General features: G+C 43.4%; 7 protein-coding genes across 7 annotated transcripts; 6 read left to right on the top strand and 1 right to left on the bottom strand.

The window, feature by feature from the left end:
- Positions 1 to 19: 19 nt before the first annotated feature.
- Positions 20 to 695, top strand: FA14DRAFT_159582 (DNA-binding protein). Its single transcript, XM_025498283.1, has one exon. It carries the CDS (start codon positions 277 to 279, stop codon positions 637 to 639), a length of 363 nt encoding a protein of 120 aa, XP_025357929.1. The 5' UTR covers positions 20 to 276; the 3' UTR covers positions 640 to 695.
- Positions 696 to 732: 37 nt separating this feature from the next.
- FA14DRAFT_16832 (uncharacterized protein) lies at positions 733 to 1,051 on the top strand. Its single transcript, XM_025500138.1, has one exon. It carries the CDS (start codon positions 826 to 828, stop codon positions 991 to 993), a length of 168 nt encoding a protein of 55 aa, XP_025357928.1. The 5' UTR covers positions 733 to 825; the 3' UTR covers positions 994 to 1,051.
- A 1,108-nt stretch (positions 1,052 to 2,159) lies between these two features.
- FA14DRAFT_163414 (B-(1-6) glucan synthase) lies at positions 2,160 to 3,242 on the top strand (the record flags this gene model as incomplete). The annotated part of the gene is made up of 1 exon (XM_025499818.1): positions 2,160 to 3,242. One exon carries the CDS (start codon positions 2,160 to 2,162, stop codon positions 3,240 to 3,242), a length of 1,083 nt encoding a protein of 360 aa, XP_025357927.1.
- Positions 3,243 to 3,456: 214 nt separating this feature from the next.
- On the bottom strand, positions 3,457 to 4,308 carry FA14DRAFT_176914 (uncharacterized protein; the record flags this gene model as incomplete). Its single annotated transcript, XM_025500706.1, has 1 exon — positions 3,457 to 4,308. The coding sequence occupies one exon, from the start codon at positions 4,306 to 4,308 to the stop codon at positions 3,457 to 3,459; it is 852 nt and encodes a 283-aa protein (XP_025357926.1).
- Positions 4,309 to 4,590: 282 nt separating this feature from the next.
- FA14DRAFT_159581 (PP2C-domain-containing protein) lies at positions 4,591 to 12,137 on the top strand. The gene has a single exon (XM_025498282.1). It carries the CDS (start codon positions 4,825 to 4,827, stop codon positions 12,010 to 12,012), a length of 7,188 nt encoding a protein of 2,395 aa, XP_025357925.1. The 5' UTR covers positions 4,591 to 4,824; the 3' UTR covers positions 12,013 to 12,137.
- Positions 12,138 to 12,295: 158 nt separating this feature from the next.
- FA14DRAFT_152990 (uncharacterized protein) lies at positions 12,296 to 12,913 on the top strand (the record flags this gene model as incomplete). The annotated part of the gene is made up of 1 exon (XM_025497567.1): positions 12,296 to 12,913. The coding sequence occupies one exon, from the start codon at positions 12,296 to 12,298 to the stop codon at positions 12,911 to 12,913; it is 618 nt and encodes a 205-aa protein (XP_025357924.1).
- A 660-nt stretch (positions 12,914 to 13,573) lies between these two features.
- Positions 13,574 to 14,298, top strand: FA14DRAFT_152989 (uncharacterized protein; the record flags this gene model as incomplete). Its single annotated transcript, XM_025497566.1, has 2 exons — positions 13,574 to 13,761; positions 13,821 to 14,298. 2 exons carry the CDS (start codon positions 13,574 to 13,576, stop codon positions 14,296 to 14,298), a joined length of 666 nt encoding a protein of 221 aa, XP_025357923.1.
- Between the last annotated feature and the right edge of the window lie 836 nt (positions 14,299 to 15,134).

Raw genomic sequence — 15,134 nt, 5'->3', positions numbered from 1 at the left:
CTGACTTCTAAGCCTCCACACCCATCATGCTTATGTAAATGTGAATGGTGTTAAGTCACTTTCCTATTGCATCTTTGCAAATCAGGGTCAAACATGAAAATCACATAAGAGAGAGAGGCAATCTCTGTGAGATGTGGACATGGGAGAGGTATGAGGTTATTTCGCATAAATAACAGCATCGCCCCAAGATCCATCCGGCTAACACATCACTCATACAGCCATCCACGAACACTCTCTCCTCTAAATTATCATCAATACGCAACAAAAGCAAACAAGATGGGTAAATCAGACGATCAAGTAGTTGAAGAATTCAACGAATACGTCAATATGAGCGCAAGTGATTTAGAAAATTGGCTCAAAACTGAAGAATCCGAATCGAGCGGATGGGGAGATGAAGGTGGTGAAAGTGTTGGTCACGAGAGTGGACGTAAGATCACTGATATTCTCAAACGTAATCCTAAAAAAGATCCATCCAAATACACCGATGAGGATAAAGAGCATATGCGTAAAGTTGCAAGTTATTGTAAACGTCATTTAGCACAAGAAGGTAAATTGAAAGATTCAAAGAGTAAAGAGGAATTGCAACAAACCAAAGCTTATCGTTCACTCAAGAATTGGGGTCATGACCTCTTGGCTTGATCTATGTATCTATTATTTGAGTAGAATATTCCTAATCGAAGTCATTACCACGATAGTGCGAGGGCCCGTTTGTTTGTAGAAGAGTGAACCATCTATGTCTCCTCTGTAATATTGCTTAAAGCTTTGGTCTTGTGATAAGGGGGAACGTTATGTATACGAACAGATTAAAAGCTGCTATTTTAGCCGATGAACGGACATTTTTTTATGATTCGAAAGAACAAACAAAGGCTTAGCGTCATTGAGGGAGATCATGCCCATTGCTGTGATCCTCGATCAGGGATGAGAGATCATGGCGTTCAATTCGGCAGAAAGAGTATAGGATCGAGAGGGAGGGATCAAGGGCAACGATACTAGCGTGCATTCACTCAATGTGACTTGTAACGCACACGAACACGCGTAGAAAAAGACCAACACAAATAACACATTTAAGCTGATGGATGAGCTATATCACAAAAGCCACTTCATTCAAGCGATCTGAGCGAATAAATGCAGACAGACATGACTTAATGCTCCAGTATGTACGAATGACTTGATGACAAGTATTGAATGCAGGTACAATGAGTTGTGTATAAAAGGTTTGCGTCACTTTCCATTTCGGGCAAGATGGATGTCCATCCAACCAATCATATCATCTGCTCATAATACTGTCAAGCATACAGAGCCTTATAGTACTCTGCCGTTTGAATCTCTCACGCAACTCCGACAGCGAATGCTTCAACAATCTACTTCTAGAAATCATCCTCCTCTCAATTCGGCAAGTTGCCGTGTCCGAAAAAGAAGGTGTGTTCCTGAATCTTAATGGAATAGATTACGGACCTGCATTTGTATCAAATTCAATATAAAACAAGTCAATCTTGCAAATCAATCCTTTCTTTTTCACCATCACCATTCACTCCTCCGGTGGTCACCAAATTCATCCTTCCTCCTACTAATCATCTTTTGTACTGGTTGCAAAGATGCACTTTTCACGATCTAACGCTGAAATGTCTTCCTCCACCTCACTTTCACATTCGTTACTTCTCATTCCTTTACTCGTTGGTTTGATGTTACAAGGAATTTCTACAACTTCAGCAGCTCCAGCAACAGCACCAGTTCAGCATACATTCCAATCAACCTATTCGCGTAATACGACACATGATGCTGCCAAAAAAGCCGCCAGTTTAAGCAAGGCAGCTAAATCTGATGCCAATCAACTAAATGCTGCCAGTCCCGAAGCTTTGGACTTAACTCCTTGGAAGGAAGTTCATGAGATCGCATTGCCCATTCCTGCTTCTCATGTGATGAACAAGACAATTATTTCCAATGGTACGTCACCTTCTTCATCTTCCTCTTCTTCCTCCAACTTGAATAGTACTTTGACAAACAACACTTCGATCTCCAATAGTTCTTTAGCAACAGTTCAAGCACTATCAACAAAGAAGAAGAGCACCCATAAAAAGAAGAAGAAGAAGGTGCACCACAAGCACAAAACAGAAAAGACAAAGAAGAAAAAGACAAAAGCAAAGAGTAACACAACCACAATGAAACAAAACAACATTGCCACCAAGACATCTGCAAGCACTCACCCTACCTCAGTTGCCACAACAAACGACGCCGACGATTGTACAGACGAAACCACATCCTTCCCAACCGTGACAAGCACAAACAGTAGTCAATCATCATGTTTCCCTGCTTTGGGTTTCAATATGCCATCAAACGTTCCAAGTTCTTTGGACGGATGGTGGTGTAGTCCAACGGATGAATATGCATTCTTAGGGTTCTCCTATGAAATCTCTGCTTGTCAATCACAGAGTCAATTGATCAGAGAATTCAAAGATGCACGTAATACGTTCAATGCTCGTTATGTGCGTTTGTACGGTGCATGTGATGATACGAATTATTACGGCAAAGTCGTCGAGGCTGCTTGGCAAGCTGGAATTGGTATTCATGCTTTGATTTGGTTCGGATTTGATGGTGATAATAAATGGATTGGTAGACGTGATTCTTTGTTCTCTCAATTACACTCCAATCCAAAGGCAAAGTTCGTCACTCGAGGTGTTCAATTTGGTAGTGAGCCGTTGTACGATTGGGTGATGAGTGGAACCGATTTGGCCAAACAGGTAAAGAGCGCTCAAGCCAACCTAAAGGATCTTAGCATTAATGTGACCGTTTCTGATATGGCATACGGTTATCAATCTCAACAAGATAGCGGAAGTCAAGACGTTTTGGACGCAATCGATTTTGTCGATGCACACATGTTACCCTACTTTGCACAAGATGCATCAACAGGTGATAAAGCATGGCATGATGATGCAAACGATATGAATTACTTCTTGCAACATACCTCTAACAAAAAGATTTATTGGAGCGAAAATGGTTGGCCATCAACGCATGATTGTAATGCAGGCGTTTGTCCAAATTCTCCCAATGCAGTTTCGAGTGTCGCAAGTGAGCAAGCATATTATGATTTATTGGATAGCAAGTGTTCAACGATGAAAACTTATCCTCAAGGAGGCGTTGGATGGTTTGCACACATTTATAGTGATTCACAAGAACCCGGTTATGGTATCTATGATGTGAACGGCAAACTCAAGTTTAATTTCAAACCACGTACATCTTGTTGATCATGTCTATTGCTCTCATGCGAGTATACCCTTTCTTTGGCCATTTGTCATTCTTTCTTCTTTTCGCCTTTTTATTTAGCTTTACGACTTCCTTCTTTTGGACACTCTTCTTGTATTTGATATGACTTATACGATGCTGATTTAATGAGAATGTAACGAACAAAGTGTGTTCTCCAGTGAGATTTATTGGGTATCGTGTGTGGTATTGTTTCCGTTACAAACTGGATTTGTCAGCTGTTCCCGTTCTCTCACTCTCTGGACGAGGTGTGACTGTGCCGGAATTGGGTTCAGAATGCTCTCCTTTTGGTCTTGAGTTTGGTCCGATGACTGTTCTCCATGCATCGGCAGGTTCGCCTTCCCGTACAAAGCTTGCAAAGAAATCCCGTAAGAAGTTCCTCCAAGGCGCTTGTGAAGGAATCACATGTCCACTTTCATGATGTTCAACGCGAGAATTTGCGGCTGCTTGAACGAGAGTTTGTGCTCGGTCTTCATCTACGATTTGATCTGCTTTTCCTAGGATGTGCAAGATAGGTGTTTGAATGCCATCTTCCGGGAACAAAGTTTGCATGTTTGGATCCCTTGATCGGAAACCGGATACTGCGACGCAGAATCTTAATGGTCCTTGCTCTTTGGGCAGCTTGAATTTGGGATACCGGGAAGGATCTTCGAATGCCGAAGCGATCAAAGCGGCAAAACAAGCGCCTTGGGAGAAACCAAACACGCCATCAAAAGGACCATGTTGAGCGATTTCTTTATTGAGATATTCAATCGTTTCGTCAAACTGCAAATAGACGCCTTCATCACTTGATCGCCACCATGCTCGTGGTTGTTCTTCCAGTGGGATCGTTGGATCGTTCGCTTTGGAGATCCGATCAGGAGCGTCTAGGCTCTCTGCAGCATCAGTGATTGGTTCGACACGTATTGGACCGTTTACAAAAATGAATTCAGCATTTTCTTTACATGCTTTTCGAATTGCGCCTAGACGTCTTTGTAAAATGAATGCGTTTGAAGTGTATCCGTGCAAAGCCAAAATGCGTAATTTACGGGTTGAGGAGGAAGCGGCCATGATGGCTGGGGTGTGAAGATTAATCTGATGGAACGGTGACCTTTTTTTTGAGAAGAAGAAGAAGTGTGTTGTGAAGGCAGTCCCCGTTTCCTTTGCTTTCTTCTTTGCCCTGTTGCTTATGTTGTTGTTCTCAGGCACACACACCCAATTGTGGCTCGAATACTGCATGATACTCTTATTTGACCGGTTCACCGCACTTTACTTGTCAAGAGCGCGTCCAATGCAAGGCAAAAAGGCAAACAGCACTAGGGATAAAGACTTTTTATGTGTTAATACCAACAACAACCTCATTCATCATCTAGCTCGTGCCCCCTCCTCTTCCTGTTCTCCTCATCAATTATTGCCGATCGGAGTGGATTAGAGGCTTCTCCCGTCTATCAAGTATGCGCTCTTGAAGTTTCGATAATCAATTGCACAGCCTCGCATACGAAAGTGACAATCATGCAATAAGCCATAACCAGCACAAAACACCCACACACACAATCACACACAACATCAAACACTCTCGCTATCACAATGAAAGCAGCAAAGATTTTAGGTACAACTGTACCACCCGAACAACCCATAAGAAGATCAAGCGAATCAATAGATTTGGATATAAGCGATGTCGCTTTGGCTCCAGGAGAAGGTCCACCGCCAATCCCACTTCGCTCAAGTAGCGGGGCAACCACTTTGCCTAGCGTTGATGGAATGATCTCTGTCAATCGTATGGCAACAATCGAATCACAATTGAGCGTTGATCCTCCTTTGCATCATCGATCGACCAAACATCATGAAATTTCACCGTTTTTGTTTCAAGGAAACGATCAAGAAGATGCAAAAGGTAGCATTGGAAGCGCAAGCGGTCGTCAATATGATCCTAGCAGCAGCACAGGTCGTTCAATCTTAACAGATAATAGCGGATCGGGATCTTCACGTTTCTTTGCTTCTCAGTCTACGTTGCCTTTACGTCCCTCTACACCGCCATTGGCCGCTTCTGCATCACAGGTCAGTTTGGGTGGATTTGCTACTCCTGGCACGGCGGGAAAGCGATCAAAAACATCCAAGAATCCCCTCAAATTCTTTTCAAAGAATGCAAAAAAGTCAACCTCAAATCTACGCGAAGAGGAATTGTCGCCTAACACTACACCACGTATTCACCATACCGGTGCATCAGGATCTCACACGAGACCAGAAGTACGCGGAGATGGTTCAGCAATGGGCATTGACGAAGAATTAGGCGTGGACGATCATGAAACATTGAGAGAATCACGGCGAACCAAATTGATCGGTCGACCAAGAACGCGTGATAAAGAAGTCAAACGAACACGAACAGCAGGCTCAGCAATGGATGGCGATACGGGTTTGGGTGTATCGATTGGTCATCCACAACGTGGAATCTCTCATGCTGGCTTCAGTAGAAGATCACATCAAGAAGACGTGCCGCTAGCTTTGGATACGAATTTTGATCATATCGATGATTTTGTCGATACGTCTTTAAGACAACCTTCTTTAGTTGGTCCAAAGGGTGAAACCTTGACAGCAGAGGAAATTGTGCCAAGGAAAATGAACAAATCACCATCACCTGTTTCATCAACACAGCCACCACTACGTGATCGTTCTACATCGGTATCATTTGTTGAGCAACAAAGGCCTTCATCTGCTTCAGTGGATTCTCCACAACGACCTGGAAATTTGCGAAGGATGGCAACTGCTTCTGGTGCTCCTGTTGCACCGCAGAGATCTCCATTACAGCCTCAAAGGATTGACGTCACGAGCTCCAATCTGGTGAAGATGAACAAGGCACAAATGGAAGCAATCTTACGGGCACGCGGTGGTGTTAATACCCCAACATCAAATAGTAGTGATTCGATTGACGAACCGTCTGCACGACAACAACAGCAACAAGATCGTATAAATGGCTTCATTTCTGCCGATCAACCGTATAAAAGTCTTATTGGTCCATCAGATCTGACACCAGGCGCAAGTCATCGAGATGATAGGAAAGCCAGTTATACCTCTACCGCAAGTAGAATGACAAACGGCAGCGATATTTCACCTACTACTTCAGTCAATAATTTAAACAAAACAAACAAGTTTATGCAAGAACGCAGACCGAGTCAACAAGGTGTAGATGCAGGCTATAAATTCCCACCACATAACCGTAATGCCACTGATCCAAGAAAATCAAGCGCTTCAAGTGGAAAAGTTACATCTTCTTGGATGGCGCCTGATAGTTGGGCTGTTCAACCGCAAAAGCTTCGTGATGTTTTGCGAGATGATGAAGATGGAATTGAAGATGATGCATTGAGCCCGGGCGTTGATCCGCTTACTGCTTCGCCATCTTATAAACGTGATGCCAGTCGACCCTCTTTAGGCTCAAGTATCTGGAGTGGTCTTGGATCTTCGTCTTTGGGAGGAAATCAAAGTTCAGTCTCATCTGCAGATGCGGCACTGGTGCGTGATGGATTGGTGTCTATGGAAGCATTGCAAGGTAGACGTGAGACGATCGACTCTAGTCAGTCTTATACATCCGTGCCAACAGATCGAGATGGCAGTACAACGCGAAAGAGCTCTGATTCTTCTTTCGAAGTTTTACAAGCTTTGCCAACTCAATTGCAATCCAACGCTGCAGGTTCACCAGCGGCAGTAAGACCAGGTTCGCGAGGTGGATCGACAATCGGTCAGGCAGCTGCGGCTGCTGCAGCGGCAGCAGGTAAATTAGGACTTCATCGTCCTTCTCGCATCAAGTTGAGTAGCAGCAGACCAAACACGGGCAATTCCATCAACCACCCATTTGGCACGCCAACGCCAGGTAAAGGCATTCCTGTAACGCCTTCAGCCGATGAGGATAATCAATTCAATTGGAAATCCTCCAAAAGGACTCCGGGCAACCAAACAGCTTCAAAACATACATTTATGCGAGTATACAAGGATGATGGTATGTATTCTGTAGTTTCAATCTCCTTGGATGCTACTGCGTCGGAGCTACGTACGATTTTAGCACGCAAGAGTATCGACCCTGCTCAAGTGAATAGGTTGTTCGTGCGTGATAAAGGTTCAGAGAGACCATTAGGTCAATCAGAAAAGCCAGCAATTCTGCAGAGGAGACGATTGGAACAAGCAGGTTATACGGAAGCAGACTCTTTGGAAGAGTTGGGAAGGGAAGATTTATCGTTTTTGATCAAATTTGTCTTTAGACCTGATCGTGTGACAAATTTCGATTCTTATTCGTTCGGTAATACAGAGGCTGATTTCAACGTTTTGGATTTGCGTAATCGAAATTTGGAAATGGTACCTATTTTCCTGTACAAGAACGCAGAATGGATCAAGAGCTTGGATTTGAGCGGTAATCCGATGCACGATATCCCAAACGATTTCATTCAGATTTGCACGAATCTGACCACTTTGTGTCTCAGCCATCTCTCGCTCAAAAGGGTACCGCAGAGTATTCGACAAGCCGTCCATTTGACCCACTTGGACTTGAGCGATAATCGTATTCGGGAATTGAACCACATCAATTTGAGTGAGATTCCTCAATTGATGTCACTCAAAGCACAGAACAACCGATTGTCAGAGCTTCCGGGATACTTTGCATGGATGAAGACTTTGCGAGATCTGAATGTGTCGAACAATCAATTTGCCGTCTTTCCATCGGTTGCTTGCGAATTGGAAAATCTTACCCTGTTGGATATCAGCTTCAACACGATTGTCGAACTTCCCAATGAACTCAACATGCTCAAGAGACTACAGAGATTTGTCTTTGTCGGTAATAGCGTTGAACAATTACCAAGCTCGATTGGTGAAATGCACAACCTTCGCGTGATCGATTTGAGGAGGAATTTGCTCCAAGACATCTCTGTGCTGTTCAATTTACCAAGCTTGGAGATATTACGATGTGAGCATAACTCCCTCAAGAGGATGGATGTCACATTCGGTGAAAGGCTGAAAACTTTGCAGATTGGACAAAACCCCCTCAGCAAGGCAACCTTTAATGCTAAAGCCATGTGCGCGCTGACAATTCTAGATCTCTCATCCGCCAACATGGGTAAATTGGATGACGACGTTTTGAGTCAACTACCAAACTTGACAGAATTGGTTCTTGATCGGAATAGCTTGATCGTCTTACCCGACAACCTTGGTGCGCTCACACAATTGACAAAGTTATCCTGCACAAACAATCTCTTGGCTACCTTGCCTGACAGTCTCGGTTTATTGACCAATTTGGTGGAGCTGCAAGCGCACAATAACAACCTCAAGTCCTTACCGGCAAGCATTTGGCACTGCAGTAGTTTGAGGAGGTTGAATGTTAGTTCCAATCTGTTGGAATCTTTCCCTTCTACTTCAGACGCTGCCGCATCCCTTGCCCCAGGCTCAACTGTGGATATGATGGTGAGCTCTGCCATACTATCACAAAGTAGAAAAGGATCTGCTGGCTCGTTGGGAACGTTACCGGCTAACGGTGCACATTCAGCTGGAAGGACGCCATTGCCACTAAGTGCATGTTTGAAAAAATTACGTATGGGCGATAATCATTTGACAGAAGATATTTTTGCTGTTTTACGTGATTTGCCGGAATTGCAAATCTTGAATTTGAGCAGTAATGATCTTTACGAAATTCCAAGTTATGGACTTTCAAATTTGATCAAATTACGTGAATTATACCTTTCTGGTAATTCGATCGGTAGTATCCCGGCAGACGATCTCACATTACTGAAAGAATTGCGAATCTTGCACATCAATGGTAACAAGTTGCAAACATTACCTGCTGAATTGGGCAAAATGATGAAATTGGTCAATTTGGACGTCGGTACAAATGCTTTGAAGTACAATATCTCGAATCAGCAATACGATTGGAATTGGAATTCCAACCCAAATTTGCGCTACTTGAATCTTTCTGGAAATAAGCGCTTGGAGATCAAGAGCAATCCAGTCATGACTGGCGTTGATGGAGCCCACTCCAACGGTACACCAGCTTTTCGTCGTACGGATAGTTCGGATTTCCAACGTCTTACCAATCTTCGCTTGCTGGGTCTTATGGATGTCACTGTAACCTTGCACCAAATGCCGGACGAATTTGATGATCGACGTGTTCGTACAAGTTTGAGTCAAATCAATCAGATGGCTTATGGTATCTCGGACGCACTCGGTCAACATGATCATTTGAGCATCGTCGATGTCGTTGTGCCTAACTTCCGTAAACGAAATGACGAATGCATGTTTGGTATGTTTGCCGGACGTGGACATGGTGATAAGATGGGCAGTAGAATCGCTTTCCATCTTGCTCAATGGGTCAACTTTCGAATTCAATGGGAAGTTCAAAGACTTCAAACTCCCGGTCATCAATCATCGCCGGATATGGATAAAGTTCAAGATATTATCAGACGTGCATTCTTGCGCATGGAAAAAGAGTATGCTGATGTCTTGATCTCTGAAGGAGTTCGTGTTCGTCAAGATTTCCGAACGCAATCAAACAGTAAAGAAGCAGGCAAAACAGAGGCACCGATGACTACTGATAGTATTTCTTCCGGCAATTGGCGCAGTGGTGCAAGTGCGGTTTTGGCGTATGTGATCAAAAAGACCTTGTTCGTTGCAAATTGCGGTGATGCTTTGGCAGTGCTTTCACGTAACAGTACAGCACATTTAGTCTCAACCAAACATGTGCCATTCGATCGTGATGAAACTTTGCGAATCAGATCGTGTGAAGGATGGGTTTCCCTGCATGGTCAAGTGAACGATACTTTGGAGGTTTCACGCAGTTTTGGTCATTATCATCTTGCGCCGATCGTTAATGCTGCACCTGCCGTCCACAAGATTGAACTAACAGATTCGGATGAATTCATCATCTTGGCAAACAAGACTTTGTGGGACTTTATCCCCTATCAGACTGCTGTCGATATCGCACGTATGGATAGAGAGGATCCAATGATGGCTGCACAAAAGTTACGTGATTATGCTATCAGTTATGGTGCTGAAGATAGTATCATGGTCATGGTCGTAGCTGTCGGAGATCTGTTTGAGAAGACAAGAGGTGGAATGCGAGGAGGCGCACAAATCCAGGGTCTCACGCCAGCTGTTGCGACAGGTCAAATGGGTAATGACGGTGGATCCATCTTTGAACCTCATTGGGAAGGCTTCAAGAAGCCAACAATGCGTCGTGGTCGTGAATTCTTACCGGGTGATCGAACGCTGGCTAGACTTGAACGTGAGGTACCTCCTCCGGTTGGACAAGTGGCTCTCGTCTTTACGGATATTCGAAATTCGACGCATTTATGGGAAACCAATGCGGGCATGCAAACTGCTATGAGAATGCATAATTTCTTATTACGTCGACAATTACGCAACATTGGTGGTTATGAAGTAAAGACTGAAGGTGATGCATTCATGGTCAGCTTTCAATCAGTCACTTCGGCTCTTTTGTGGTGCTTCCAAGTTCAATTGCAATTGCTCACCGAGAATTGGCCACAGGAAATTCTGGAAAGCGAAGATGGAAAAGAGATTTATTCGGAAAGCACGGGAGAGTTGATGTATAGAGGATTGAGCGTACGTATGGGTATCCATTGGGGCCGTCCTGTATGTGAAGCTGATCCGATCACGAGAAGAATGGACTACTTTGGACCGATGGTGAATCGTGCAAGTCGTATTCAAAGTGCAGCTGAGGGTGGACAAATTCTCGTAAGCCGAGATGTTTTGGCTGAATTGCGAACGTGGTTCGGATCGGCAGATGATGTTCAAAGAAGGAGCGTATTGGCTGAAGAAGAGGGTGACATGACAGATTTGACAAAAGCCTTTGAAGATGGTAACTATTTGTTGCATGATCCCAATGTGAGCCGAGACGTCGTCTTACTACGTAGATTGGGATACTCTTTCTTTGACGTTGGAGAACATCGTTTGAAAGGATTGGAAACACCCGAACATCTCATCTCCGTCTACCCTAAAGGACTCTTGAGCCGTTGTAGTAGTCAAGTTGAATCTGGAACAGCGAGACCGACGACCATTTTACCTACAACATCTGCATTTGAGGAGATTGCTAATGCTGAAGGAGGAGGAGCACCTGCTGGCGCATTGGTTCCAAAGGCGACCGATGCGGCGGAAACGTCTAGTGCACCATTGGTCCAAGCAACACTGGCACCTGTGGAAGTGTTTGAGCCGACAGGACACTTGCTAAGCGTTGATGAAGTGAAGATGGTATGTTACATCTGTTTGCGTTTGGAAGCTTTAGCACAAGGTCAAGTTTATGCTGGAATTCAAGAATCCATTGAAGCTTCCATGGCTGCACCTGAACCATCAAATTTATCAAGACCCCTTTCTTACGGCCATGAATCGGATGACAGACAAAGTATGTTAAATCGACAAAGTCTTTCTCTTGGCTTGATTGATGCTACGAGACATAGCAGTGCAGATCTGAGTCATTTGGCTTCAAGTCTTGGCAATGTACAAGCTCAACCACTTCTAGCCCTTTCAACGCCCCGTCAACGAGTGGTAGAAGATCATTTGCATCATCATCCAGAATTGATGCTTTCAGGTTTACGAGATGATGCAACTGATGATGAATTATGCGTGGTATTGAATGCATTTATTGGACGAATTTGGATGGCTTTGGGTAATTTGGGCTTACGCAAAATGCTTTCTCAACGTTCAAGCATGAGTGGTATCGATTTAAGGGCTGATATTGCACAAATTTTTGATTTGCTTCAAACAACGAATGTGCTTGGCTCCGTTTGAGGAATGCCCACCATTGCCTCTATCTTAACGCCCCTTTTACGGTTTTTTTAAAAAGTTAATTTTGTGTAAACTTTCATTTGTATAGTAAAAAAGGTCATGAAATAATATGGATATAGAGTTATGGCATTTCATTCAGAGTAGGGGCGGTGTTTGTGTGCAAGGGTAGAGGGATGCTGGATTGCGTTCTCTGGAAAGAGATGAAGCCTGCCCTTCGTCTACCACTAGAGAGATGAATTCAAGGACGTTGATAATCACCTTTTATCTATGTACGTATATGATCGGCATGTGCCAATCTACGATCATTGAGAAACGAAGCAACAGCCATTCGGGAGGACACTTGAAGACTCTAGAAAAGGCTCTTATGGATGACAGCGGTGATGAATCGAGGGTAGCATCACCGCATGAATTCCAAAAGGTATACGACTCTTACAGATCAGTTATAGCATCGGTTCCCGAAACTGGTAAGGCGTTACATGATCCTTACAAACAGCAAAAGATAGAAGAAAAGAGCACAACCAAAGAAAGTGAAGCGAAAATAGACAAAGCAAAATCCAATAAACCTAGGAAATCAAGTGAAGAAGTACGTCAACGTAAAATGATGACAAGTAGAAAGTGGAGAGAAACGAATCGAGAAAAGAAGAATGAAGCAAGAAGAGCAACATACGCAAAAGCTGTAATCGAAGCAGGAGGAAGATACGTATCACGCGAAGAAAGAACACGAATGGCCATAACTAAACCTCGTACTCGTAAATACGCAAAAGGTTATTACGGAGTAGAAAACAGACATAAACGTAGGGTGGACAAATCGATATCAAAGAAAGGGATGACGAAAGAAGAAGCAATAGAAGAAGCAAATCAACATTTTCAAAAATTGAACCAGCAGTGGCGAAGAAAATTATAAATTTGGTCGGGGCACTAATCGTGGTTGTTAAGAGCAGATCTTCACTTTGTCGCTGACCCTATTCAGCGGAGAAATACAGCTCTGAACTTAGCTTTTATGGCTGCTTCCCTAGTAAGGATTAGTCCTATGGCTCTGGGGGAGAATCTCAATATGAGCAAGATGCCGGAATGTACAGATGTACGGATCAACTTCCTCCATCACCATTGCATCCTGTCGTATCACTATGCATTTTCGGCTCTTATGTAGCCCAATCCGCATCATTTGTTCAAATACACAATATCGGATAAAAGAAGCGAAGAACGGGGCGCCTTTCCTGTCGAAATCGTCATTCAAATTCCTTTATCTTGGATCTTCCTGCCCTTTTTACTCGATCAGATTCGCCATAATTACGTGCTTGGGAGTTTTTGTATTGTACAAGTCCTCCTTGATAGGTCAGCGTACATCATTCAATGCGCACTTCATCGCAACCACCCCACATTATGTATGAGAACAGATTGTGTATGCAGATCTCATTTTCGATGCTATCCGGTCCAGCTGTGGCCGACTGGTCATGGTGTACCAGTCATCTTTTGGGATCGATTGAGGTATTGCTGTGCACAGAAATTCGGCTTATAATGAAAGAATAGGTATCGTTGAGCTTTTTCCCATCTATCAAAGAAGATGAACATTGAATCAAAGTTTCATACAATCCCCTACTTTTTCGTGCTTCTACAATTCATTTGCGCTTTTCTTGTCAATTCCGCTTCATTGCGCAATTCATTCATAAGACGAAGCGGCATCGAATCAAACGGGTATGACTTTAAGTTTTTGGAAAAGCAACTCATGTATGACAGTGATGACTCAAACATGTGAGTTCTATATTTGGGCAATGTCAGTCTTCATCTTTGTTGAATACATCTCTCTGCAGCCATTCTTCTCAGCAGTTGCAACGTCATATTGATTCTTATCAATCAATCATAGATTCGCATATTAAAGCTGGACAGACGACGGCGCCTAAAGATAGCACAGAGGGAGCGATTTTAGCACTTCGTGTACCACAGCAAAAGAAGGTCAAAAAGAGTACGTCCAGAGATATGAAACGCAATCGTGAATGGAGGGATGAAAATCGTGATCGGATCAATGCTGGTAGACGAAAAATGTATGGAGATTCAGCAAGTGCGGCCGGAAGAAAATATGCACCCCAAGGTAAGCGAGTCAAGAATTCAACGCAAATGAAACCGAAAATAAAGCCAATACCAAAAGAACCTGGTTATTATACCGAAGCGAAAAGACAAGAAAGAAGGATGAAAAAAACAATGAAAAAGGGTATGACCATGGAAATGGCTCGCGAGGAGGCGATCATGCATTTGAAAAGCTTAAAGTTGAAGCGTGTGGGTAAATTGTGAACGAACCAAGAACATAGGAAGGCGGACATCATACCCTGTTCAGCATGTTTATACGACCTTGCTTATTCTTGCACTTGCCGATATACTGTATCTGTGAACTATGATTTGTCTTTATATATCCCCAAGAAATACAAGAATAAGTTTGAAGAAGGCGTGGGATAAAATTCGAAACTACGGGGCATATTTTCGAACTGCTGTTACGTGAGAATATAAAAAGTTCGAAAAGTTGATGCCGAGATTTCATTCCGTCAAAGCATCTCAAAAGATGAAAAGGAACATGTTTGTGAGAGAATCGTTCCTCCCATACGTTCTCTTTTACTCGCTTTTACTCAACGAGCTTGTTCTCTCCATGCCGCTGGAGTCTCTAGTAAAGCGGAGCGGAGAAGGTGGCAGCTCTAACGTGGTGAAGCAACTAGAGGATAAGCTGATGAGAGATAGCAGTTCATCCATGAGGTAAAAAAATATGCTCCTCATCATGCTTCAAATTATTGACAATATTACTTACTGTGTTTCTCTTAGCTTCTCATCACAGGAATTGCAAAATGAGATAAAGTCATACGAAACTGAGATACAAGAAGCAAAAAGCGCTATTCCGGAAGGGGGGACTGTGCAAACAGCCACCCAAAAAAGAAAAGGGAAGCGAACTTATACGGAATTGAAAAGGGGTTGGAGACAGAGAAATCCCGAAAAATCAATTGAGCAAAGACGTAAAAGTTATGCAAAGAAGCAAACGGAAAGAGGAAAGACGTATGTTCCGCAACAAGTTCGATCAGATAAAAAAGTCACGAAAAGAGACCAAAAGAAGGAAAAGAACTATCATTCAGAAGCATCAAGGA

This window comes from Meira miltonrushii, assembly GCF_003144205.1.
Source record: "Meira miltonrushii strain MCA 3882 unplaced genomic scaffold FA14scaffold_1, whole genome shotgun sequence".
NCBI classification, from domain to species: Eukaryota; Fungi; Basidiomycota; class Exobasidiomycetes; order Exobasidiales; family Brachybasidiaceae; genus Meira; species Meira miltonrushii.
This window is presented reverse-complemented; position numbering and strand designations above follow the sequence as displayed.

What these genes read in the sequence shown, in the direction of transcription:
- FA14DRAFT_16832 (XM_025500138.1), top strand. Translation starts at nt 826, where the DNA reads ATGAACGGACATTTTTTTATGATTCGAAAGAACAAACAAAGGCTTAGC.
- FA14DRAFT_159581 (XM_025498282.1), top strand. Translation starts at nt 4,825, where the DNA reads ATGAAAGCAGCAAAGATTTTAGGTACAACTGTACCACCCGAACAACCC.
- FA14DRAFT_159582 (XM_025498283.1), top strand. Translation starts at nt 277, where the DNA reads ATGGGTAAATCAGACGATCAAGTAGTTGAAGAATTCAACGAATACGTC.